We start from the raw sequence: 26,623 nt of genomic DNA, 5'->3' as shown, positions 1-26,623 counted from the left end.
TTGTCGTCCGCATAGCATTCGCAGCCTTGGAAGGGGGAGGCCTATTGACCTGTACAGGCATAACTGACATACACTGATACTGCCAAAGTGGTTAGGCTGTTTTTAGAGCATTAAATGTTTTACTGCTATATAAAAAATAAATGTAAGATAAGTTCGTTCGTGCTGTTATACCGCAGTATTATAGGACTGTTACTTTACTTTTACTCGGGAATAATTACAGTCTCCCACCTAGAAATCGAACCCGGAAGCGACACTGTATTTACACTAGTTTTACGCTGCTGCATACTCCGTAATTTTGGTTTTGGCCACTCCCGAGATTAACCAGTCGGCAGGGTCATGCTCTTGTGGTCGGGGCCAAGCTAACGCTAGCTAGAGGCTAGTCACTGTTGACTGCCAACCACGTTCAATGTTCACCTTTACTGGATTTATACAGCTGGCATTGGTCAAGAAAGTTTATGACTTGTCCAAATCAACAGCAGGTATGAGCACGTTCGCATGAATTGACTATGTTAGCTATCATCTGGCTAGGCGAATATGTTAGTTTGCTAATCTCAGTTAATGTGACCGTAACGTCATGTCAAAAAGTCCCGTTTGTAATTTGACTGTCACCCAAATGTGTTGAGGTGACATTGTTTTGGTAAATGGGGTTACACCGAGTTATCATAGGTCGTTATACTATTAAATGAGCTAGCTACACGGTGCCTCAGATTTCACTGAACTGAAGCTAGCAACTGAAGCTGACATTAGTTTGTAGATGTACATGGCCATGTTGTTAGCCCGTGTACTTTGTTGAGTTTGTTTTTGCTGTTGTCCCCTTTGCTCTATTGTTGCCGAGGAAAATGCTGTAGTATCTGCCACTTGATGTGTGGTACGACAAATAGTTGTAGCCTGTTTAGAATATAATATAAAAGTTTGTACAGTTTTTTTGTGATTTTAGCGCAGAAGTAGGTTGTGAAACAGAGATGGTCTCGTGGAACGGGACTGGGGTCAGCTGATTGTTATGTGGTCTGTCTGTGTGTATGTTTGTTGTCTGATCAGGTTTGAGGCACAACTGGAGCTGGGCAGCGCTGGTCATGGGGAATACCGGTGGCCACAACACAAGCATGCGCATCCCCCCGGGGAATGGCCCCCACCAGGTGGGCTGCACGGATCTCATGGTGGGCCATACAATAGAGGTAAGGTGATACTGTGTCGGAGAGAGAGAGAGAGAGAGATATCACAATCAGCTGACAAATGAACCCTTCATAGAGGAACTTGTATGACTATTTAATTAAGCACGATTTAAAGGTTTGTCAGTGTAATGGAGGTGGTCAAAATATCTTCTCCCTTTGGTATGGGAGATAAATAGTACACATCAAAATAAATATTCACTTAATACTGAATTATTTGCTTACATATGCTATCTTCAATTTGTCCTATGTAAAGACTTATTTTGCACTTACCTGTACCAGGAAAGCAGAATATGAGTGTGACTCATAGCTAACATCCTATTGTATCTAAATGTGAGTAATATTTGATCTGGTGCAACCAGGAAAAGATAAAACACAAAACACATAATGACTTTGACCAAAGGTGACTAGGGATATGATGAGTAACGCAACGAGAATCATCGTTCCATCTTTAGTTCTGATTAGAGGAAATAAGCTATACTTTTTGGCTAAATATGACATGTTTGAAACACAAGTAATACTAGTTGTCCGTCATTAACTTAATCGTAACCTTCAGTCAGACTTTCATAAGACTTCTCTGCTTAATATTCTTATACATCCACCTTTATTCTTCACATAGCAGCAAACAAAAATTCACTAAGATATGAATTTTTCAACATCATTAAAATGTACCATTTGCTGTTGTATACAAGGGTACGTTCTTCAGGCTGTACTATCCATGCCATGATTCTGAGGTATTGGAAAGGCCAGACTGGATCCCTACTAGGGAGTATTTTAACGGCCTGGCCGACTTCATGAAGATCAACCGCTCAATCAGTGAAAGAATCTTTAACTACCTCTTTGGTGAGTATGTGATTGTGTTAATATTGTGTGTGTACATGTAATAACATCAGAAAGATTTTCGCTCTGTATATGTCGTTCTCTCTAATGAGTTTCCTTCAGGAATATTAGTACACATTAAGAATGGGCGATATGACCATGATCATGATGACGTTATATTAAAATAAATGAATGGAATCACAAAGGCAGGCTTCTTAGTGATTACCTGTTAACTATGTATGGACATTTGTTCTCTATGGTTAATCAGGGGCATGTGAAATCCCAGCTGTTTGGAATGCTTCGTTCAAATCATGTGGAAAGTGTCCAGTGGTCATCTTCTCACATGGACTGGGTGCTTTTAGGTAACCTTTCCCTCTAACCTCAGTGCATCTTAACTGGCAGAGAGGGCTCTAGCCACTGTAATGGTATATGATGAAAATAACACATTTTGTAGAAGTGAATGTAGCAGAGAATGTTGATATACCGTGTATGAAATCTCCAAGTAGTAAAAACGTCTCTAACAGTTCTTACCGTCTTCTGGCTTCCACAGGACTTTGTACTCAGCCATATGTTGTGAACTGGCCTCCCAAGGGTTCATTGTAGCTGCTGTGGAGCATAGGTAACTTTCAGAATCATTGGCTTGATTCCAACAGTGTGTGTGTGTATGTGTGTGTGTGTGTTTGTGGTGATGTGAGGGCATGCAATGGAGAACACAGTTCACTCATTTCCCTCCTCGATCAGTGAAAAACATTCTTCCATGAATACCTGCCTCCACACACAGAGGAACGCCCACTCTCTCCTGTACACTCCATGTGGGGTTTATGGGTCCTGTATGTATGGAGAGGCTGCACACAATGAGACAAACTAGGTCATCACTTTCTCATTGGGCGGGGCGGTGCTGCCAACAGAGCCTGTCTGGAAAACATAAAGGTCAGGGTGTGGGAATGTGGTATCTATATGTCTGCCTATAGACTGATCCATGGTAGTTGTCTGGAACACAGTATTAGTCTCCGACGGGACCAATGCCTGAAAGTAAGATGAAAGGTAATTGTGGTTCATGCAGGGCAGCGTAATGTATGTACGACCACGCATTCCGACAAAATGTACACATTCACTGTACTGTGTCAAACTGTCCAACTACTGCTGTACTGTGTCAAACTGTCCACATAGTTGCGAATGTGTACATTTTATCGGTATGTGTGGTCGTGAGAAATATTTTTTGTTTTACCCTTTAAATTGCAGCATTTAAGGTAACTTGTGTAGGATTTAGTGGCATCTAGTAGTGAGGTTACTGAATTGCAACCAATTGAGTACCCCTCCCTTTCCAAGTGTGTAGGAAACCCTACGGTGGCTGCCAAGTGCCATAAAAATGCAAAAGGCCCACTTTAGCCCAGACGGGAAAACCAAAACACCATCTCTACTGTAGAACTACAGACTCCATGGAAAAGGATCACTCCCTATGTAGATATTAATGGCTCATTGTAAACTAATGAAAACACAAATCGTAGTCACAGGTGATCATAGACCAATTAAATAATAATTAGGAACACTATATTCCATTTCTGCTAATAGATCCCCCTAAATTCTACACACTGTACCTTCTGAGAATTAAATAGACTGTTGTAGAGTGCCACGGGCCTATGAGTTTCACCCAACTCTAAATTAGGGGCTAAAAACTTCCCTTCCAGAATGTCACTATTTGTCTAAAAAGGCCTGCACTACTCTTTTTTTTTTTTTTATGTTTGAGGGCAAGAACAGAGTGAGGATATAACAGTATCTTAATGACTAAGGTTAATATATATATATATATATATATATACATATATAACTAAATGAATGCATTTCTCCTTACAAAAGGGACGAATCTGCGTCAGCAACGTTCTATTTCACGGAGAAGAGCGAAGTGGAGCAGCAGAAGGAGCAGGCCTCGTGTAAGCCCTCCAGCGTGAACCCCCCTCATCTCCAGCAGCAGTGGATGTACTATAGACCCCTGAAACCTGGGGAGCGTGAGTTCCCCCTGAGGAACAAACAGGTGCCATTTACCCCTACCTAAGGCCACATACAGACTAGCACGCAGAGATGAAAAAAATATTTGCATGATTGATTTCTCCAGTGTGGCATGGTCACAACATTGGATTTGATGTTATGGAATGAAACGCTAGACAATCTTAAGACGTGCACTGGTTACAAAACAAAATCAACATGAAATTTAACAGCTATGTGCTGACCAAACTGATTCCATGCCTCCTGTGACTTCAATATAAGGGCTAATTTAGGTTCAGAGAGGTAAGAGGACCTGTACAATCTGGGGATCCTTCAGTATTTTCGCTTTTCTTTTAAGATGGTATTTGGTTAGCCTGAAGTGGAGAACTAGTGGGAGAATAATGGAAAACCCTAAAATGAGACGAGAGTAAAAGAAATCAGCAATAAGTGGCAATTTTCTAAACAGAAATGCACTTGTTTGTTGAGATTTGTATATGTTGTTGATTTATGAAAGGTCAAGCAAAGAGCAGATGAGTGTATAAAGGCTTTGGACCTTCTCATCGAGATCAACACAGGAAGCCCTGTGGAGAATGTTCTGCGCACCCAGTTTGATTGGTCGACACTGGAGGTGAGTGTTTATTTGAAAAAGATTACTAAGTATTTTTGTGATGCAAGCCTCCAATGTAAACTTGATTTGTATATTTCTATACAGGACTCTATGGACCTGTGTAAAATTGCCATTATGGGTCATTCGTTTGGTGGAGCCACCGTCATTGAAGGTCTATGTAAGGAAGTCAAATTCAAGTACGTACCAGACTGATTCATCCCTTTTTATGTACTGTAAAAGGACATTTCTGAACAGACCTCATTACATGACACAAACGTATCATTTATGGTTACATTCCTGTCAAATGCAGCAAAAGCTAAGACCTGTGAGCCAAACAGTGCAACTAGTCATTTATGCCATAACTTGTCATCCCCAAAAAAGTGAGATTATGACTTTGTACTCTGACCTTAAGGTGTGGCATTGCACTGGACGCCTGGATGTCGCCAATAGATGAGGAGATCTTTCCGCGAGTCAAGCAGCCCATCTTCTTCATCAACTCTGAGAAGTTCCAGTGGGCTGGCAATATTGCGCGCATCAAGAAGCTGGACTCTGCATTCTTTCCCCGCAAAATGATTACGATCAGGTCTGCTAACTATACCGAGTTATCGGTTTGTGCTTAAAGGCTGTTTGTGGTCCATCAAGAATGTAATTGCCATCCAAATGGGTGCACCAAGAGAGGGCACTCAGTGCATGGGTTAGTCCATGTTATTGATTACCTATACTGGAGAAACTGACCAAAAAAAATCCACATTACCACACAAACTGAGTTTTATCATATGAATATTAAAAAAAAAAACATGTGGTATAATTTCAAACTTTATTTAAAGGCATCATGGGGACAAGATTAGCCATCTAATTTGACCAGTGAATTGAAATGTATAGACGATGCTATATCGAGAAATAATCTCATAATTGTATTTATAAATCTGCATGCGGCATGACTGACTCTTGTGCCAACAGGGGCACAGTGCACCAGAGTTTTCCAGACTTCACATTCCTGACGGGAAACTGGCTGGGCAAGCTGCTGAAGTTGAAAGGTGAACTCGACCCTAATGTGGCGATGAACCTGTGCAACAAAGCTTCCTTGGCATTCTTGCAGAGACATCTGTGTGAGTTCATTTATTTTGACATTTTAGCGATGTGTTCCAGTCATATTATTTGTACATTGCTTAACAAATAGAAGATAAATGTCACATATCCAAGACCATTTAATTGAGGATTAGAAGCTGTGACTAGTGGAGTGTTTTATACAGTATTTATTTTCTAAATGAAGGGCAATCAAGATTACATTAGTGGTATTAAGTTGTCTGAGACAGTTGCATGCTTTATGGTTAAGAAAAGGCATATATATTGAGATTTGAAAGCATCATTGTGATGAAATGTGACCAAAGGCGATTTTATATTGCAGCTCTTGAGGGAGACTTTAATCAGTGGGACACACTGATTGATGGGAAGGATGACAACTTAATTCAAGGCACCAACATTACTGTTCTGCAGTCGTCCATATGAATTGTATCCTCCAGAGGGAAGGAGAGCCCTTTTGCACCATTTTTAAAAAAAAATGTTTTTAAAAGAATTCCCAGTGGAACTGGGGGGCAGTAAAGGCAAGCAGCATCTACTCATTTCCTCCCTCAGAGGAACATGAATGGTCCGGCCCAAAAATGAGTGACACTTTTGATAAGGATAATGTGTGAATACATGGATAAGTTTTAAACTACATGTATATCAGTACCACTATTTTTGTTTCTACAATTCTAAATCCTACTCAGTTTATTCAGGGAAGAAAGCATGTATTTGACGTGTACATGACTGTATGTGTACAGGAGGCTATGAGCCAATGCTGGAGAGGAGTCTTGACTTTATGGACCTATATTGCAACTGTGCAGGTTTACCGTTTGTCAGAATTTAGTATACGCCTTAAATGAACTGGGCTTAGAACATCAGAATATTCTGCTCATTAGCACTTCCTCTCAAAAACATCTTTATGAATCCTTCATTTCTTAATAGAAAAAGGGTTAAATGTTCCCTGGGTTGAAATGGGTAAAGGTTTTGTAAAAGCAGCTGACTACAGCTCTCCTTGGTTGGTTGGTTGTAGTAAAATAGACTTTCAGAAATCATGATTATGCTATGGGATATTGTAGAGGGGAGAAGGGGTTTAAAGGTTGTCTTTTGAAAGTCAGAAATCACTATCCTTCCCTCGTGCCTTACGCTGGTTTTTAAATTTCAACTCATTCTCCATTGTAATATTACAACCAACACTGTATGCCAAATATTAATTTAGATCTTAGTACTTAACACTACAGTACTTTCAAGTTATTTGGCTTTGTGCTTTAATTACACGAACACATCTCTAGCTCTTTCCTTTCAGATAACTGAATACCATGTAACAAGACATCAGATGCCATCCATATTTTTCCTCAATGATCACTATAAAAATAAATCTACCTGTCCTCCTTGTAAGGCACATTCATTATATGTTTTCACTGTACTTTGCAATTGTTCATTAAAATGGGAAAAAATTATATTTGGACTTCTTTATTTGTGTATCAACATTTATCTGAATCAGTTATGCAAGATCAAATCCACTGGAGTTAAGTAGATGAATTTGTACTATTAACAAAGTCCACATGATGTGGAGACAAATTCTAATGTCTTGAAAGTATGCAACAAAAAAATGCAGTTGCTTTATAAACTTGCTTATTTATTTCGCCACAAAACATAAATTCTTCTATTATTAAACATTTCAAAAATGTCTTTAATTTACAAAGAACAAGGCATTGTCAAAAGCCTGAGAGATATGACCCTTCAAAATTGGCATCATAAAGATAAAGAACAACAAACCTTTGTACAGCAATGTTAACACTATATTAAAGTCGATATATCTCTTCAAGAATTCAGCAGTGTTATCCTTTTTAGAAACACATCGCCAAAAACATAATGGCTTTTATTTGTGGAGATATTGAAAGAAAAAAAAAAAATTAACCATTGCAAAAAAAAAAAAAAAAAATCAAGCTATCCACTGAACTTGCAGATTTCTTCTATATCCAAAGAAAGGCCCATTAATTAATTTCTAAGAGTACTGATAAAGAAAACTCAACTTCTCTGTATGAACAGCACATCCACCTGTAGTCAATCATCACTCTTCTGGCAATGGAGTCTTCTTCATGGCACACACGAATATGACATCGTCGTCGCTGTCATCAGACGCGGTCTCTGTTCGTAGGCTAAGGTGTGTTACTCCACTTAAGAGATCCTCTGATGAAAGACAAATCACAAGCTTGTTATGATGATGCTTATTTAAAAAAAACAAGGATATGGCCCATCAACAGGACCTTATGCAGCTGAATATAAACCCTGTAATCCACCATGTATGTATATTGAAGCTGGTTCCTTGTACAGGAGCTGTTGCTCTATACATACAGACTGTATAGACCCATCAATATAGTATTTCCTGGTTATCTTAGCCAGTTAACTAAAACATGCGCACAGGTATTCTTCTAACAAAATGAATCTATATATTTGTATTTACTTCTATGTTCTGACAAGATGAGAAGTGACCTAGTGTTCTTTGAGTATTTCCAACGATCAAAAAACTTACAGAATGAAATACAGAAACACTTGGGGGTATTGTATCCATTTCAAGAAGGACTTTAAAGGAAGTGGCAGGTACGTCTTACCCATGGACTGGCTTATAGCTTTGATCCTCTCCGTATTCTCACTGACATCTTTCACCTGTAAGGACATCAGCATTAAAGATTTTTTTTTTGTTTCATCTTAGATGGTTTGACATGATTTGCCCTTGTGCTCCCAGGAACCTTGTCTCTGACTGACTGATTTAAACTACAGGACCTGTGGTAAATTAATTTCATTTTTGTACTCATTAAAGTTCTTTAAAAGAAAGTGACAATTACCATAAAAATACATGAATCCTCAGGAGGTACGATTGCTAATGTCAGCATAGATGTTAGAAGCAAGTTACCGTATCATCTGAAGCAGTGTCTGAGTCTTCAGTGTCCGAGGTCAGGTCAATTAGATCCAGCTCAGCAGGAATATCTGATGGAGATCATTTCCAAACACTGTTAATGACTTAAGAATATAATAATCAAGTGCATTGTATTATTAATTACCTTATATGAATCATGTACTTATGTAAGCAAGAACATGGCTTTTCTGTGTTTCTGCGTGTGTGTGTAACTTAGAATATTAGGTTCCACTTAGTCTGCATATGTACAAGAGCATTTTTAGACCAGAGGTGATAAGGGTCGAACTGTGCTTCTTCCGACCTTGTGCAAAACTTCCATCCTTGCCTCGGACGTCAGAAATCCACCACGTGTTTTTCCCTGCTGAACGCTAAACTTCTGTCTATATAAACCTTGTGCGATGTGTTTAATATTGCTTCACTTTCAGCCTTGTGCTGGGAGTGAGCCCGATTGCAATTGTTGTTTGTCTAATAAATATACTTATATGCAGCTCCGGAGTCCTGAGGTAACTAGGGTGTATTTTCACCTATCAATATCTATTCAGTGAATGAAGGAAGGATCACTGTTTTTTAGAGTAATCCCATTACCAGAAACGTCCAGGCAGTAATTATCTAAATGAATGTATGATCTATGTTGACTGCATGATGACTGTAAAGACTATTTTCTTTGGAGACGCTGGTTACCTGTAGGCCATTTTTTTTAGGAAGCAATGGTCAAGTGCACAACAACCCATTTCCTACTCAGTAACAGCAACTGACTTCCGTAATTTCCCGACTATTAACCACGGTTTATACATTGATTTTGTAAAATGTTTGCAGGCCTGCGGTTAATACACGGGTGTGACCTATACATGGGAATGCATTTTTTTCACCCGGTAGTTAGTAACGCGCACTGTCACTCTGCCAGGTAAAGCGTGAATGCGTCTCTCTCCCTCCTTCACATATTAATCCCATTAATGTATCTGGCAAAAACATGAGGTAGATACATTTTCATTCACACAGTCTTTAATAACGATAAAGTAACAGGTGTTGTGTATCCCCATCCGACTGTATTTAGGCAGGATGCTACGGAGCGTGAACCTCTGCAAGAGACGGAAAACATGCAGGGTCTCATTCCAGTTAACCTAGCTATGAACTATCGTAGCCATCTCTAGCTTAGGGAACCATTTTAACACTTGGTAGTTCCTAGTGTATTATGAAGTCATGTTAGTATGAAGCTGCACAGGTACCTAGTGGGTTTGTTTATATTGACATGAGTTCATATTCACACAATATTAAGATGCAGAGGCACCCTCCTATTTTAATTGTATAAGTTAAATAAAGGAGATCGTAACATCAGCTAGCTGACTAGTTATCATTTCATGTAAAGGGAACTCATTTAAATGTTATTTAAAAGTTTCCTTAGCTAGCTAGTTAGCTAGCATAGCAACTAGACAACCATAGCAACCAGGAAACTCCCTTTGCTGCACAGCAATTCTCAAATCAGCTCACCAATGAAAGGCAGTCTTGGGTTCAAAGTAATCACAACCACTTACAAATGATGTTAAATGGCTTCATATAGACATTGAGCAATCCTGAGAGAAATAATGGGACATTATCATAAATAAACAAAACGAGTGGGAATGAGGCATTTGTATTTGTTTTGTGTGTGTGTGTGTGTGTGTGTGTGTGTGTGTGTGTGTGTGTGTGTGTATACATGTGTGTGCAGGGAGAGGGAGTAGTATTGTTGCTTGAAACGCCTTTCCTTACTTCACACAATTTTTTAACTGCTCAGTGCTCCTACCACAACTACATAGCATTTAGGATTTGCGTGACACGATGACGTAACGTTGAATAATCCACGGTTAATACACGGGTGCAGTTAATACACAGGTGCGGTCAATAAACGGGTTTGTTTTATGAAATTATATAAAATACTGTAATCCAGTGTGAGGAGAGAGAGAGATAGAGATAGATAGATTAGATCGATAGCGGTTAATAGTTGGGAAAATACGGTAAATGATTCTATAAAACTGACTGATTTGACCAGACAGCATCTCAGGCTGAATTACCATTTGATTTCTCCACTTGATCAGCATCTCCTTGCTCATCATCGTGGTCACCATCACTTTCAGCTTTTATCTGCTGGAAAAACAGCATATCTTCAACTTACTCTGGTGTACAGTCACATGGATCTCACAAACATAGATTTCAACAGCCACAGCCTATGTTGTAACAATTACTGCTGCTGTGTAGTGTTCAAAGACCATATGGGATTTGGAAAAGAACACAAAAAAAAACACACTGGAGCTTTTGGACTACCTTCTCATCTGGAGAAAAATGTAAAACTTCCAATAATTCAACGACTCTCTCTTGGGGTTCTGTATTCTGCTCTGTAATCAAACACAGTTTCAGACATTATGTCAAGAGTGAAGTCGCCATGCAAAACAACCATTAGTTTAAAGTCAATTGTAAAAAATAATCAGCCGTAGTTCTGTTGCGATTGCTGACCGGTGCTCCCAGAGTCTTCAGCTGAAGAACAGCTCTCTGTCTGGATTTCCCGCAGTGGAACCTGTGGGAAAATGAATAGTGAAAATTTGTGTGACAAAGCAGATACATTTAAAACAGTATGTCTGGTGTGTAGTTGTTCATGCTCTCAGGCTACATTAAAAGAACCACGGTTAGATGATTTTGTGCACCATTTTGTGACATTGAAGCAAACACTCACAACGAAAATGTTTGACGTGATTTTAACGTGATGCCAGAAACTCAACTTCTTTTTGTGTTGGCAAATGGGGCAAAGCGTGGGATTGGAGATTGGTTGGTAAGCACACAAGACCAGATAGGGGGGAGATAATGTTAGAGGCTTTGCAGCAAAGTCAACCACAACACTTGATTTTGGTATTTGAGGATGGTCACTCAATGGAGCTTTAAAAGGAGTTGTCTGAGGCTGCTGAAAAAGCAAGCCAGTGGTTGTGGCTGAAATGTTTGCACACTACTTGGGGTTGTGAATTAACCGGAAATAACACTGAGATATGTAAAATCCTGTCGAGGTGTATCTTAAGGTGTATCTGTTGTTGTCTATGGTAGTGGTGGGTCTTAATTCAACGAAACGCTGATGAGGGACGGTGCCTGCTTGAAAACCCCAGTGAAATGCTCACAAAGGCTGTGTTGTTCTTGTATCCTGCTGCTCAGGTTCTATGGTTGGGCAGTCATGTTATTGTGTATAACAGTTGTGGGCTACAGGAGGCATATGTTGTACTGTGGAGAAGGGGCCTTAACGGAATCCGGGTGCAACAAGCGGTGTGTGTTGTGGCCGTCACCAGTCAGTTGTGCGTTGTTGTTGTATCTTGCCCCATAGGGTCTATAGTTATGCAGTTGTTATATTGGTTGGGTTATGTGTGTGTGTGTGGGGGGGGGTGTAGGTGTAGTATTTTTGCCTGAAATGCCCATCCCTACTTCACACAAGTTTTAGCCAACTAACTACATGGCATAACGCAACGCTCAATAAACTGTGGTTAATACACGGATGCGGTCAATACAAAGGTTTGTTTCATAAAATTTGGTAAAATACTGTAATCCAGTAGATATATACAGTATGGTTAATAGTCTGGAAAATACGGTAAGCTATTCCATAAACTGACAAGACACTAACTAACAAAGATTTGACCGGACTCCATCTCAGGCTGAATTACCATTTGATAAATACTGTAATGCGGTTTATATACAGTGCAGTTAATAGTCGGGAAAATCTGGTAAAGGTTGCTTGTTCAGGCAAGTCATTTCACTGAGTGGTTATATTGGAGATTGAGTCATAAAAATGAGGTAGGCAATACTAATGAGGTCCAAAACATGAGTAGTTTAGACTTTTGTATGTCAGTAAAAGCACATTGCATGGTTTGCTCAACATGTACCTCTTCCTCTTCTCTTGGGAGATCAGCATGCAGAGCAGTTTCTTGATGTTGTTCCTGGTTCTGTTCTGCTGACAAGCAGTTGAAAAAAAAAGTAGAATTTATTTTAATGGATCCTACTACCTAGAAGTACACTTTATTGTGAGACTTTAACTTAAATTTGGTGTACGCCTTTTCTTGAGTTATGCATGGTGCTTTATTTCAGGATAATGCTATATTTTTTGGACAAATTCATTTGCCCAAAAAAAACAAAACAAAACTTTAAAGTGTTAGTACTTGGACAGGGTTGCAAAGATCTAAAACAAACAGACAAATGATTCATTGTCACGGGACCCTAGATTTGTATTAATTAGGTGATGATTTAAGATCATGCAGACTGAAACTGACTAAGTATTCAACCATAAAGCAATTCTATAAGTAATTAAAAACACATTTTTTTTAAAAACATCTTAACAGCTCATAACTTGAATAACCAACCAGTGCTCTCAGGCTCTTCCAGTGGGGCCTTTTCAACTGCAGGAGGAACCACTTCACCTGGAGCGTCCAAAGTGATCAGGCACTCCTCAATCTGCAGAACAGTAAAAAAACGGTTTGCAACACAGTAAATATATTCTTTGAAACTCTCCATCCAAAACCTAAAGCTGCTTTAATTCACCTGTTCCTCAGCAGCAAGAGGCTCCACTGCATCGGGGATATCATTAGGGTCCTCATCCAGTTCTATAAATAATAAAAGCATTCCTTCAATACATTGCAGAACTACTGGTGAATTTGAAATTTGAGTGGTCCAAAACTCTAACTGCTGTCCAAATCTGATTAATGACTGCAGGAAATGATGAGGCTACTGCGGCTGAGGGAAGTTTTGAACATGAACTCTGAGTGTTTAAATACTTACAGGTTGGAAAATAACTAAACGTACCATATAGCGGCATCAGATTGTATACATCAAGCCTTTATGGCAATTTACTGATCGCAAAAACCTATTTTTAGAAAAAAAAAATAATATTGTTCATTGCCTTTGTAAACATTTTGGAATACGTCATGTGCGTTGTTTTTTTAACAACTTTTTTATTTCGCATTATTTCCCATAGCAAATTCGTAATTTTTGGTTAAATGATTGCTGAGCTATTGCCCAAAAACTGCTTTGAGCCTACCCCATTTTAGGGGCCACTAGCACAAAGGGACATACCCACCATGTAGGGCTGGCTAGATCAAGTTTAAATGTGGACTTGTGTCTAGGTATATGATATAGTGGACCATACATTTGTGAAATAATAATAACAAAAAATAAATAAATAACCAACCAAACAAACAAACAAAAAAACTACTTTCACAAACACTGAATGACCACCCTTCGGAGCAGCTGTGGCCTTAATTACCTAGCCAGTTAAGAATACATAACATAACAAATGTGCAAACCTGTAACCGTGTGTTGGATAGGTTAACTACTTGGGGTAAAATGCCACTCAGCTTATCTCCGAGGCAATAAACATAAAAACCAGGTCAGAATAACTACTAACCTGCTGTTCCTGATACGTCAACTAAGGCATCCACATCAGCCTGGCATTCACACGGCAGATCCTAAAATATATTGTAAATTACATTTTGCAAGGGTGTGACATGCCGTGTCTTTGAGGATTAACAGAAAGATCTTGTTTCAACTTCAATCATTTTTGAAGTTCTTCTTCAAATTTAAATGTTTTCAGTTTGTGCCTGAGTTGATTCACCTACCTCTTCCAGTTGGGGTGAAGGTACTGAATCTGCCTGTACCTCATAAGACTCAAGTTTGACCTTGATGGAACTGGGTTCCTCTGTCAGAAAAATAACAACATAGATTACAAACACAGTTCTCCCACCAGATAACTTCAGTTACACAGCGCTACATCTGAATTACAGAAAGGACAACTAACCAACAGGCCCATGGTCGTCAGATGATGCATTGTCATCACTCTGGAACTCTTCTGGCTGAACCTATGAAAATTGTAGTGTTATAAATGCACTTTTAATCCAAATGAACTCAAAGCATCCTGGTATTTGTATTTTTGTTCCCAGAAAGGTTAACCGGTGGAGTTCAACATTGGCATTATTGCATCATCATCTAGTAGAGTAATGCACAAATTGAGTTGAAAACATTTTTTAAAAGTATTTTTGTTTTCAAACTGTCCGCCATCAGACATGCTTACCTCATCATCTGAAACAGACTCTGGAGGATCTACCGATAAATCAGTTTCCACTTGAGTGTCTTCGCTCCACACGGCAAACAGATTGCAACAAGTTTAGCATCAGTTATTCTTCAGTGAGAAATTAACGGAAACATACTAGCAAAAACGTACCTTGGGTAAGATCATCTGACAAGGCAGCATCTGTGTCTACAGGTGAACTCTATAAAATAATGATTCTGGTTTTAGGCTCCAGAACAAAAAAAAACAACAACCTTATGAAACACTGTTAAAAGACAATTCAGATGTACCTCGGTTTGCTCTTCTGGAATGGCTTCAAAGATGCTTTGTGGATCAACTGCCATTTGAGAATCTTCCTCCAGTAACAACACCTGAATGTAAGAAATTTCAATTAACCAATAAGAAATTCCAAGTTATTAATACTTTCAAGTATGTAAGCAGGAAGGAAAGATGCTTACCAGGAAAGTCTCTTTGTAAATGCTTAACACTTTAGCACGGCACCAGTTCTGGTTAGCTTGGGACCAGACAATGCATTCTCCTCCAACATTGGCATTTCCAGCAGCTCTTCTCAGTTTGCCAAAATCTTGGATTGTTCAGATGATCAAATGGAAAACACATTACAAAACACTATTTCAAATGACTAATCACTACAATACCACCTAAAATGACAAAACAAATGTAGTTACTGTTGACTGCCATTACTTACTGGACTCAATAACTTCATTGGCGCTTTCCTCCTCAAGAGCATCCTCTCCAGTTTCAGGATTTGCTCCAGTTGTCTCTGCAGACTTTGCGAGTACATCTTCACATGCCTGACTGTCCTCATCCCCATTTACTCCCAGATCATGTGAGGTTGAAGACATCTCATAGCTTTCATCAATACAGAGTACAGGAGTACTTTCACTTAAATCCTCCTCCAAGATGAATACAGTGCTGCTGGCAAATTCATCCAGATCATTTTTGTCAAAGGCTTGAGCTGAACTTATCACCAAAGCATCGCTAATGAGTTTTTGGACAACATCTTTCAGAAGTTGTTCAGCAGATTCTGTCACAGGCATGACTGATTCCTTTTGGAAGATCCAGGAAGATGCAGCAGTCACCGGATCTTTTTCATGGGCTTCCTCTTCTAGGTGTACATCGAGATTTTCAGCAATAGGCAACACAGGGATGGCGTACTCATCATCTAGTGTCTCTGAGAATTCCTGTAGATTACTTTGAGCTTGTAGTTCAGCAACTGGGCAATCAAAAACCTCCTGTGGCAAATGTTCCATATCACAAGTCAGTTTTTCATGGTCAGATGGTTCAACAGACTCCAAGTCAGAGGCACAAAGGATAGACTGGAAAGGAGCTGCTGGCTCAGTTAATGCGGATTCCTCTGTGGTTTCAGGAGACTCACCACTGCCAGAGGATGAACACCAGCACCCTTTCATCATGTCACTGATGATTTGGTCCTCAAATTCGACCCTGACTATGTACGATGTCCTTCCATCCTCCAACTGTGTAGGTTTTTCAACTGTCACTTTCAGGAGTTTATCATTTAACAGCTCAAAAAATTGGTCGGCAGCACCTTCTTTCCAGGAACCCGGAGAGAGGTCAAAACCATCCAGCTGACACAGAAAGGCTTGAGGGGGAATATCTTGTAGCTGCAGAGGGACGGCTCTCACTTTGCCAACATCGACATGTGATTCATTACCATAGTCTACAAAGAGAACGGAGAGAGAGTCTCCCTCTTTTGACAGGATTTCAGCTCGATACCATAGTTCATCATCAGCGAAGAGAGCCAAGCAGGCGTTCCCAACATGAAGTGACCCTGTGTTAACAGATTTGAGTTCAGGAGCATTTCCCACATGTTGAGCAAGATCAGAAATCTCCTGGAGCATGTCTGCTTTTGAGTACTGACACCAGAAGTACTCAGGCCCGCTGATGGAGGAGGCAAACACATCTAGAGTTTGTCCTTCAGATAAAACAGCTTTCTTGTACAAAACTACAACTTCTTCCAAAGCTTGAGTGGCACCCTCAGACAATGAATTGTCTTGATTTGGACTTAAGTCCTTGCCTGTTGGCAAATCAGATGTTGCAGTTGAGTCTCTTGTGTGTATGCCATATCCAAGTCTCTTGCCATTTGCCACTAGGATCACTTCCCACCTGGTTTCTTTTTCTTGAATAAACGTACAATTTATAACTCCATCAATCCCATCTATCTCATTGCTGAAGTCATCTGAATACCTTTCACTGCCTACGGTCATGGGCTCACTCAGGAAGCAATGAATGCTAAGCCTGGGATGACCCAAGTGCGACTGGGCAAGTCTGCAGATTTTTGAAGATGACACTGTTGCAGTGTTTCCAAAGTCAATAAACTCTACGTCAAAAGAGTCACTCCCAATTTGTGTTTTTATGACAGCACGGTACCAGGATTGGTCCTCTGGGAACTCTGCATTAACCAAATCCCCTTCTCGGATGTCTTTCACACAGAGGGGTGTAGGATCTTTTCCATTATTCAGCTTTTCCACCATGGAAAAAATGTCATCTTCATCCAAGACAAGCTGTACAAAGAAACTTGAAGGACTGTTGCAGTGTGACACAAAGACTTCCAAATCCATTTTAGGCATGATGGACTTTGGTGGGAGATCTGACAGTTTTGGAATTACCTGTTCACATGAGGAGACAATGGAAGCCTCAATAGGTCGTGTAGGACATGCTTCAGGGATACCGTCTTTTGCAGGTTTGCTTGACCTTACTCTGAACTCTGCTGACACTGACACATCACTGAAAGATGCTCTTCCTGGTTCCATTGTGATTTGTTTCCCCCCATGTCCTGAGCCAAGTGAGCTTGGTGTTGGATCGTCTTGCTTTCGCGGGACATCTGCCTTTGGTCTTGAATAAAGGTTACCCAGATTTTGCCCGTCACCTCGATCAAATGATATTTCTGTGTTGCTGACTGGTGCTTTTGACTCAAACTTGGTTGAATTTCTCCCTGCATCTCCTCTGTTGAATGGGATGTGTGTGGGGCTGTGTTGCTTTTGCCAGACTTCATGTACTTGAGAATTTGAGTCGGGCTTAAATACTTTTCTCACATCCCCATCTCTGTAGAAAGGGCCCTGTCTCCTCTGCCGGTAATCATTGGCTTGTGCGTTTGACTCAAACCTGGCCATATCTCCTCCCACAAAGTTCTGGGAAATCCTGGTGTCATGCTCCAAGGCAGCATCCCGTCTTATTTTCTGCATCTCAGCAGCAAACTTCTCTTTAAGCATGGAATTAACTTGAGATTTTCCATCATACAGCTCCACCAATAGCTTCCCATTTGGTTCCTTTGCCACAATGACTGCTTTCAGGAAGTGGTCAATCACATACCTTTCAAACCAGGTGTTTACATCTCTTGGGACATCTGCAGAGATATCAGAAAGCCCACATTCAATAGCTTGAACAGGCACAGACATGATCTCACCAGCTTCAATGGGGATTGGAAGCAAATCTGACTTCTCCACTTCTAGGGTGTCCCCATAATCCACAAAGCTTACCACAATAGATGGGCTGGTAGATTTTATTTGCCCTCTGTACCATTCCCCATCTGTGTATTTTGCAAAGCAGACAGTTCCAAATGTCTTTGGACACTGAACAGCCTCCAGCTGGTGGCAAAGGAAGTGGACTTTGTCAGCTAGCTCTTTTATCACCTCAGAGTTCCTACCAAGCTGGCAGTAGAACTGATTCACACTTTTCACTGTGGTCACTATTAGCTCTTCTTCAGACCCCATTTTGAGATTGTGCGTTGAGTAGTAATAGGTGTCTAAACGAAATGGTGGGACAGGAGCCTTCTTTGGAGGAGCACTTAGAGCCAACCCGTTCTGAACTAGAAGACTGCACACACTCTGGAATGGGGTTTCCAAGTCCACCACATTGAAAACCACTTTCTGCATGTCGTACATTACAGCATATATGGTACACTTCAGTGTAATGTTCATGGGTGCTGCACAATCTACAAACTCTTGGAACAGATGTGTGGCATTAGAGTCCCATTCATGAGAGTTGTGAGATAGAGGATGAATGAGGTTGTACAAGCTGCATCGAAAGGCTTGACCATTCAGTTTCAGAAAGGACGGTCCGATAGGACGGAGTTCCTGCAGAGGAACTTTCCTGGTTTGTCCATAATCAATGAAAAGTACATCAACATGAGGGGTCTGGTGTTTGTAAATGACCAAAGCTCTGTACCACATTCCATTTTCAGGATGACGAGCTACACAGGCAGCTTCAGTGAGTTCCTCGTATTCACTGTCTGCATAGTGACACTGAATATCTTGCATAAGCAACTTCAAGTACCCTATATTTCTGGCAATCTGGCACCAAAAGTCATTTGGGCTGTCAATATGGGACACATTAACCTCCACTGAGCTTCCAATTGAAAACAAGTACTCTTTGAAAGCAGATCTGGATGCTTTGGGCACTGCTGCCCCACTGCCTGACAATGCCTCACTCTTGGTCTCAATGATTTTTACCTGTGGATCTTGAAGTAAGGTCTGTGGTCTGAAAACAGGCTTGGTAATGGCCTCTCCCTTCCTTGCCAACCCAGCACTGCACATGAGGTGGCACAGGTCCTTCTCACCATCTACTGCTGGATCAGACAACTGAACAACATGTTTGTCATCCATTTTGCCAGCAACATGAAGGTCAAGAACTTTGTCCATGACAAAGTTTGAGAAAAAATTCAGTGCCTTTACACTCCAACCGTCACAGACCGGTTTGATCCCAACTAGAGCACATTTCAATGCAAGAGGTGGCAACCTTTGGTATTTGGAAGGCAAATGACGGAGGCTTAGACTGTCCACAATCTCTGTGTTTCCATAATCAACAAAATACACCAACAACTGCTTGCCGTCTATTTCACGAACATTACCTCTGTAGTAAGAACCATCTTTAGACGATGCAGCACAGAACAGACCAATTGTTGGATTTCGTATTAGTCCTTCTGCAGATGCTGGATCATAGTACAACTCTGTCAGGTCATTCATCATCTGGTCAAATTCATCTGCATACTTCTGAGTCTGAACCCAAAATTCAGATGGACTTTCAACATACTGCACTACAGCCTTGTGTGTCGTGTTTACTGGAAGGCTCTCTTTGGGCATATTTGACTTGCTTTTCATTTCCTCACCAAGGCTGGGTGGACACAACCTCTGAGTTGTGTTCTTGTTAATGCTAAAGTCTTCAAGGATCTTCTCTGATTCTATGAGACATTCAGCATGTGTGCCAAAGTCTTTGTTGAGGTTCCTGCTTCCAGCCCCAATAAGAGTCACATAATGAACACCCTCTGAGAGACTTTGATACTCAAATTTAGCAATCAATGTCTTTTTTAACAACAGGGACTTCAGATACTCAATCTGAGAAGCAGTCCATCCAACACCTTTGTCAATAACACCATGGAGCGAGCACACATAGGTCACAACAGGCATTCTGAAGAATTCTGCAGCCAGATGTCTTATGCTGTCAATTTGAGTGAAGTGTTTCTTTCCATAATCCACTTGTAACACCTCTGCCACATTGCTAGACGTCATGACTTGCTGCAAGACTGCTCGATACCATTTGCCATCTGGTCCTCTAGCTGCACATGGAGACCCCAATGTTTGAGGCGGTGGACACATTCCAACTCTTCCCTCGTAATGCTTGGTGATCTGCTCTGTCAATTTCATTAGCTCCTGTGAGAAAACTTTCAGCTGACAAAATATACGTGAGGGATTTGTGACCTCCGTCACAACAACTGTCTCCACCATTTCAGGTTGCAGCTCTGGGTACATGTAGTTCAGTTGAGTCTCCAGGTGCCGGACATCTGTAGATTTGTCACTCATGGACTGATTGACTGAAAGCTTTGTGGTCGAGCCACTGCCTGAGGGCTGCAAAGTATGAACAACAAACTCTCTGAACCTCTCTGGTTCAAGCTTTTTGGCAAAACCCATTTCCAAAATCTGACGCGAAAGACATGGGATATCAAGGAGAAATGCCCGCTGAGACACAAAGACTTCCTGAACACACGCAGTCACCACCTTACCACAAAGAGATCTCAGGTATTCCAAGGCCATGGGAGACCATTTGTTATCAGGAGACAATGGTAAAACATTGGCAAGAACACATAACTCCACCTCCGGAGGTAGAAGGAAATGCTCTCTCTTGCCCCAGGCCAACGTGTTAGTCTTGACATTCAATGTCTTCCCCTCATCAAAAAGAAACACACTGTAATTGGAGGATAGACATGAAACAACACGTGCCCTGTACCATTTTTCACATATCTGAACCAAGCACAGGTCTCCTGGGCTCCCTTCTGCCTCCTGAAATCTCTCTCCACAACACTGAATCTCTTTTCGCATCTGCTCATATAAAAGCCTTCTCTCCTTGCTAAAATTCCCCCAAAACTCCACCATAACACAGAGTGGATTTGAGTTCACTCGGGTCATCAGTACGGTTACATTTGAACCTGGAGATGGGAGTCCCTCCAGGGACCACATGGTGGAGTCTTCCTGAGTTAGGTTCATCTATCAATTCCAGATATCCAGATGTGGCATATTCAATGGCTGTAGGAATGAACAGAAAAAGGGTAAACAGCTGCTGTCAGTCAAGCAATCAGACTTAATATGCAAGCCTAACATATCATATTGACGTTATGGATACCTTTGTGACACGAAATACAAAGGTTGGCGATTCAGTGCCAGTGGCAAAAAAGACAGCTGATCCACCCAAAATGTTTTAATTTGAATAAATTAGACAATTTTACATTACATTTAGCAGATGCTTTTATCCAAAGCGACATACAAGGGAGATTTTAAGCTTGGCCTACCAATTGTAGGCCCTTTTTCTTTATTTTTGGAACTCAGGCCATTTGAGGCAAGGACTGACACCATTGCACTTTTATTTTCTCCATTTCTGAACTGATGTTATTTGTTATTGATTAAGATTTAGAACTTTTCATTTTATCAATACATTTGACCATTTTAAGCTTGGCTTACCATTTTATTTGAGCAATGAGGGACAGGTGGGGCTTGAAAAGGCCCCCTTGTTCAAAGTGGGGAATGACAGAAAAAGTTTGAGAACCACTGGGTTCGCTTCTCTCAGCTCTGTACCTCAAGTGATGGTACACACAGGCTTTTTTCTCACTGTCAGTGTTATAGTGTACACATGTTTAGAGTAGCATGGCTACAAAAGGATACAGAATAAGTTTAGGTTTGTCAACTATGGTAGCCCATCTTCTCAAACTATTTCTCTCTCCCTCTTATCGGTCATTCCTCTTTTATGAAAACGATCATAAAAATGTGCCCATTATCTTAAAGAGACGGTAGTATTTAGCAGTCAGATACTGTATATCGGATCAAAGCAGTTTGATTTCATTCACGCAATCCCATTGAAGATTCTTACAACGAGAGTTTCTTACAGATACAAGTGGACTGTTGAAATATTTAATACTGTAAAAAGGACTTTACGGCCTCTTTTCTTACAATTCACACTGACTTTGCCAAATGTGTGTGGTAGGGATGGGCATAATTAATCGACGATCGATTAATTGATCATTAAGAATTTCCTTGATGACATTATTTTTCATCGATAAAACTAATGCATGTTCTGTTGCGTAGTGTGCGTGTAATTTATTTATTTTAGGGCTGTCAAAGTTAACGCGTTATTTTATGAGATTATTGTGGCCGAGATTAATGCAATACATTTTTTTTTAACGCAACTTTGTTTACATCCGGTGTGCGTTGACCCATGGCACGAAACCGCCGCGTGTCTGCAGTCAGTTAGATAGGAGAGACCGAGACGGTAGTTGAAGATGGAGAGAGCTGAGGGATTGTTGGGCGGAAAGTTTCTGTTTAAGAGGCAAAATGACGGAACAATCGACAAAACTAAAGTTGTATGTAGCATTTGTCAAGCTGAATGTAGCTATCACAGAAGCAGCTCGTCTTTAAGTTATCACCTTAATGCAAAGCACCCGACAGAAAGCAGTCCCAGGTTAAATGGTCACTAACCCACACTCCACGACGAAAATAACTAGACCAGTCCGTGAAAAGGTTACCAACGCTGTAGCAGTTTGGGTTGCCGGTGACTGTCGGCCCATCAACATAGTTGTAGACGGTGGGCTGACTGAGGTGATTCGAATTGCTTCAGGGGACAATTCTTACGATTTACCGTCGAGGGGCACCATTGTGTCTCGCATACATTCCTTGTATGACGGTGAGAGAGTACGAAAAAAATACAATTAAAACAACAGTGTCTAAAATACACGCTGTCTGAAGTGATTACTCGTTAATTTATCAGATTTAGTCTTTAGAAGAAAAACAAACTTTTAATCGCGATGATTCTAGATTAATGAATTTCAAAATGTGAGATTAATTAGTTAGAGAAAAAAAAGTTGTGTTTATGAGCACCGGCTTCTAGCTGTCGGCTCCGCTGCTTAAGAGTACAGCAGCGCAAATTTTCAAGTGTAACCATTGAACGGATCCCGTTTAAATGCCACAAGAATTGTCCATCTTGTAAGTTTAACTGCCACAAGAGTTGTTCATCTTAATAATAAAGATCTCAATATTTTCACTGCATTTTAATATAGCATATAAATAGTGAATTTTAATATAAAAATATTAATGATTAATCGAAAATCGATCGTTAATTCTCCCGACGATCGATTAAGACAATTTAATCGAATGCCCATCCCTAGTGTGTTGGGCAGCGGGTCACAATGACATTCCACACTGATGGGTAGGGAGGGGGACTATTATTACACCTAGCTCATCAATATTCATTGTGTAGGTCACTGGCTTTGAAAAAGATATTGCACACTTTAGTAGTCAAACCACATGATTTCTGAATCACCTAAGCAACACCTATGTTTACAAGGTTCAGAGCTCAAACGTCTTGGTCTTTATAATGTTTTTTTTTTTACAATCTTAGAGAACAGTTTAAAATATATATATATAAAAATGTCAAGGCATGTCAAACTACCTTAAATGTGGCTGACACACCTCCGACTCCACAGGGTTAATATACCTGGGCAGCTTGCTCAATCCCATGAGCATTACAGACTTTACAACACAGCTTATATGGCATTTTGACATTTAACGCACCAAATTGTCCAGACCAAGCATGGTTACATTTTGTGAAGTAAACGCTGAAAACCAAATGTTACAAATGGGCAAAATAATTTCCTTCAGGGGGAATGTACATTGAACATCACAAAACATTTACTGCAGCCCGGAACACTTTACACTTGAATTTTAATTATTTAGAAACTTGTGTTATTTGTCTGTGAAATATGTCTGTATGAAGTATTATGGCTACCTAGCAAAGTTTTGTGAGTTTCAAGTCATTTTATTTAACTTATTTTATTTAATATGCAAAGTAGCGATTCAGTTGTGAATGTGTGTGTGTTAATAAACTAGATTCCTAAGCATTATAGTGCTGTTTTGGAGTAATTTGATTTGTGTGTGTGCTTGCTCTGTGAAAAGCTGCTGTCCCTCTCTGTACCATGGGGCAGTGCTGCAAACCTAAGACTGTTGCTATGGAAACAACATGTGAGCATGATCGAGACATCCCAAAACTAACACTGGGTTTAGGGTCAGTTGTAATTGTGCCCCTTGAATTCTGCCTAGCAACCCGTGACCAATACAAAATAAATCAGACAGATCATACTCATACTCGTTACTGCTCGTTAGCTATCGCTAGTTTTCTACTGTTTTGGAACCAGCCTCCGTGTTTCAAGTTGCAGCCTGAAATAATTTCTGTTTATAAGCCAACATTTTATGTAAGTTTTGTTTATTTAGCAGCATGATTTGTTGCTGTTATTTGTTTCTGTTGTGCCTTTCGCTTAATGTTGCATGTGTGTGCCACAAGCTTGATAAAGCACGCAAGTTATTTGAACTATGTGTCTATCTAATTTTTTTTTTTACTTTATTATAAGAAACATCTTTGTCGCGCTGAGCACTGAAGCATGTGAAATGTATTTGAAATAAGATTTTTGCTCCTTGCCGGCACTCAAAACGCAGCCTATAGCATATGCCTACCGGTTGATATAGGCCTACTGCTTATAATAATCAGCTACCTCTATTTTCGTGACTCTGACATGAAGTCATACAAAATTGCCGTACCAGAAATGTCGGGCTAAAATCGCCACTGACCCCTAGTCCTACACAGATGGTGGTACAGATGTATGCGCAAGCATGCAGTAAAGGTATATGATGCATATTTTAGTGTGCACGACCACGTTCAAAACAGTAATTTTGCCTTTTCGTAACATCTTCAGTTTGTCACCATACTTTCACCTTGAAAACATTTTGTATGACAGCAAAATAAACGACACATCAAATAGATAGATAGAAGTGACATCCTGCTATGATAATATTTAGCTTTAGCAGGCAGACATGCCCTTTGCTTATGGTGGATGCAGATACAACACTGTCGGCATTTCGATCTCAACACTGCAATACATACCACATTCCACCACTCCAGAGAGAGAAATAAGTTATTTTATCATAACATTATTGTGAATCACCATGTTGGCCGCAATACACGCTCACATTTTCCCGCACACAATCGCTACAGCCAAGTCCTCATTGGAGAACCACTTAAGACACTTCACTGCAAATGCACGACTAACCGTTTTAACAATGTTTAACATATTTGCAAGGTAATTAAAAAAAAATGGCATCTTGCATTATTTAGTCAAGTTCTGGAGTTTCACATTTTGCACTTAAATAATACAGAAAATATGGCTTGATCTAGCATACACTGTTGCATTACTTACCCATCCATTCTGACAGTCAGCACATGGCCAACTAAGCTCAATTAGCTTGCAAGCTCGATGACTAGCGATAACTAACTAACTAACTAGATGGCTAATTGTTTTCTGACACGCCATTAAATCGTGTCCAAATCGTATTGGGGCCTTTCAATACGTTCACTCAATTATACTAGATAAGTATTGTTACTTTAGTAAACACAGTTTATGTGGAAACCATGTGTGCTATACTGTGGCTAATTATACAACTTTTGGCTAACTAATTGTGTTGCCGCTAAAATGGGTAGCACCAAGGTTAGCCATCCTTAGGATGCTAGCTACTCGCATTGAGTAGGCTAACTGTAGGAGCAGGTGGCTATTTTAGCTAGCTAATCAACAAGTGACTTGACACGCTACAAATAGCCTCATGTACAACCTAGCCATATAATTTCACGAACTGCTTTCACTAGCTTTACTACTTTTCTTAATATATGTAACTATTTGCATGAAGAGGCACTTACCTGTGGCTTCATTTCAGGTCCGCCAGCAAATGCGTTCCTGCTGATTTGGGCGGTTTTGAGATGAATTCTTCACTCCACTTGGTAGGGTAAATGATTTAGCAGACACGAAAATGTGTATAAATTATGTTAACCCTCTGCCAAAACCAGTAGGTTTGAGGGAAAGCGTAATAGTAGTAAGGGTTTTTCCAAAAGTGGACAGACTTCACGGTTGGTAAATTAGGAAATCTCGCTATACACATGTCCACATGCCTTGCTTTGCTCACTCACCAACACAGGTGTATTCTGATTGGACCAGAGACATAAGTACTTTTTATGTATTGGACGTACACTTGGAGGGTTCCCATAGTTTATATACTCATTAAGATATGAACAATTAATGTTTTTCTTCAAAGTTCTTTCACCAACCCGCACAAACACACTATATTTTGAGTTAGTAACGTTATATGGCTTTTATAGGACTAAACAGTAATTCGATGTGCTTTGCTGCCATGTGACAGAATCACTGATATATTTGTCTATTGTTTGATTTCTACTGGTGAATGATTACAATTTCCAGAGTGGACCACAAGTTTTATTGTCATGTCACTGTCAATACTCAAAAGCCAAGGAGAGTTACAGTGCTTTTGCATCAGCATGATCATTAATAATTGATGAAACCTTATTTCTGAAATGTCTTTGATATATTGTTCATCATATGAATGGCATTAACTGATGCAAAACATCATAACTGATATGCA

The 26,623-nt window shown here is 40.1% G+C and overlaps 2 protein-coding genes across 6 annotated transcripts; one reads left to right on the top strand and one right to left on the bottom strand.

Moving 5' to 3' along the window:
• Positions 1-218: 218 nt before the first annotated feature.
• Positions 219-7,100, top strand: pla2g7 (phospholipase A2, group VII (platelet-activating factor acetylhydrolase, plasma)). Its single transcript, XM_012821000.3, has 11 exons — positions 219-479; positions 1,039-1,175; positions 1,862-2,012; positions 2,257-2,350; positions 2,539-2,607; positions 3,846-4,020; positions 4,486-4,599; positions 4,684-4,775; positions 4,991-5,161; positions 5,539-5,687; positions 5,987-7,100. The coding sequence occupies exons 1-11, from the start codon at positions 407-409 to the stop codon at positions 6,085-6,087; spliced, it is 1,326 nt and encodes a 441-aa protein (XP_012676454.1). The 5' UTR covers positions 219-406; the 3' UTR covers positions 6,088-7,100.
• A 212-nt stretch (positions 7,101-7,312) lies between these two features.
• Positions 7,313-26,519, bottom strand: tdrd6 (tudor domain containing 6). Of its 5 annotated transcripts, none has more exons than XM_012820950.3 (18): positions 25,887-26,519; positions 15,331-21,181; positions 15,083-15,207; positions 14,915-14,995; positions 14,778-14,826; positions 14,628-14,686; positions 14,355-14,415; positions 14,176-14,255; positions 13,965-14,025; positions 13,103-13,164; positions 12,925-13,015; positions 12,451-12,518; positions 11,048-11,108; positions 10,859-10,929; positions 10,609-10,681; positions 8,558-8,631; positions 8,256-8,310; positions 7,313-7,833 (listed from the first exon to the last, which is right to left on the bottom strand). In XM_012820950.3, the coding sequence occupies exons 2-18, from the start codon at positions 21,140-21,142 to the stop codon at positions 7,715-7,717; spliced, it is 7,002 nt and encodes a 2,333-aa protein (XP_012676404.2). In that variant the 5' UTR covers positions 21,143-21,181; positions 25,887-26,519; the 3' UTR covers positions 7,313-7,714. The 5 variants fall into 5 exon arrangements, with proteins under 5 accessions (XP_012676404.2, XP_031437204.1, XP_031437203.1 ...); XM_031581344.2 differs by having other exon boundaries at positions 10,609-10,678; XM_031581343.2 differs by having other exon boundaries at positions 12,451-12,515.
• Between the last annotated feature and the right edge of the window lie 104 nt (positions 26,520-26,623).

This window comes from Clupea harengus, chromosome 15, assembly GCF_900700415.2.
Source record: "Clupea harengus chromosome 15, Ch_v2.0.2, whole genome shotgun sequence".
Classification (NCBI taxonomy): Eukaryota; Metazoa; Chordata; class Actinopteri; order Clupeiformes; family Clupeidae; genus Clupea; species Clupea harengus.
Note: the sequence above shows the minus strand (reverse complement) of the source record. Positions and strands in the feature narration are given on the sequence as shown.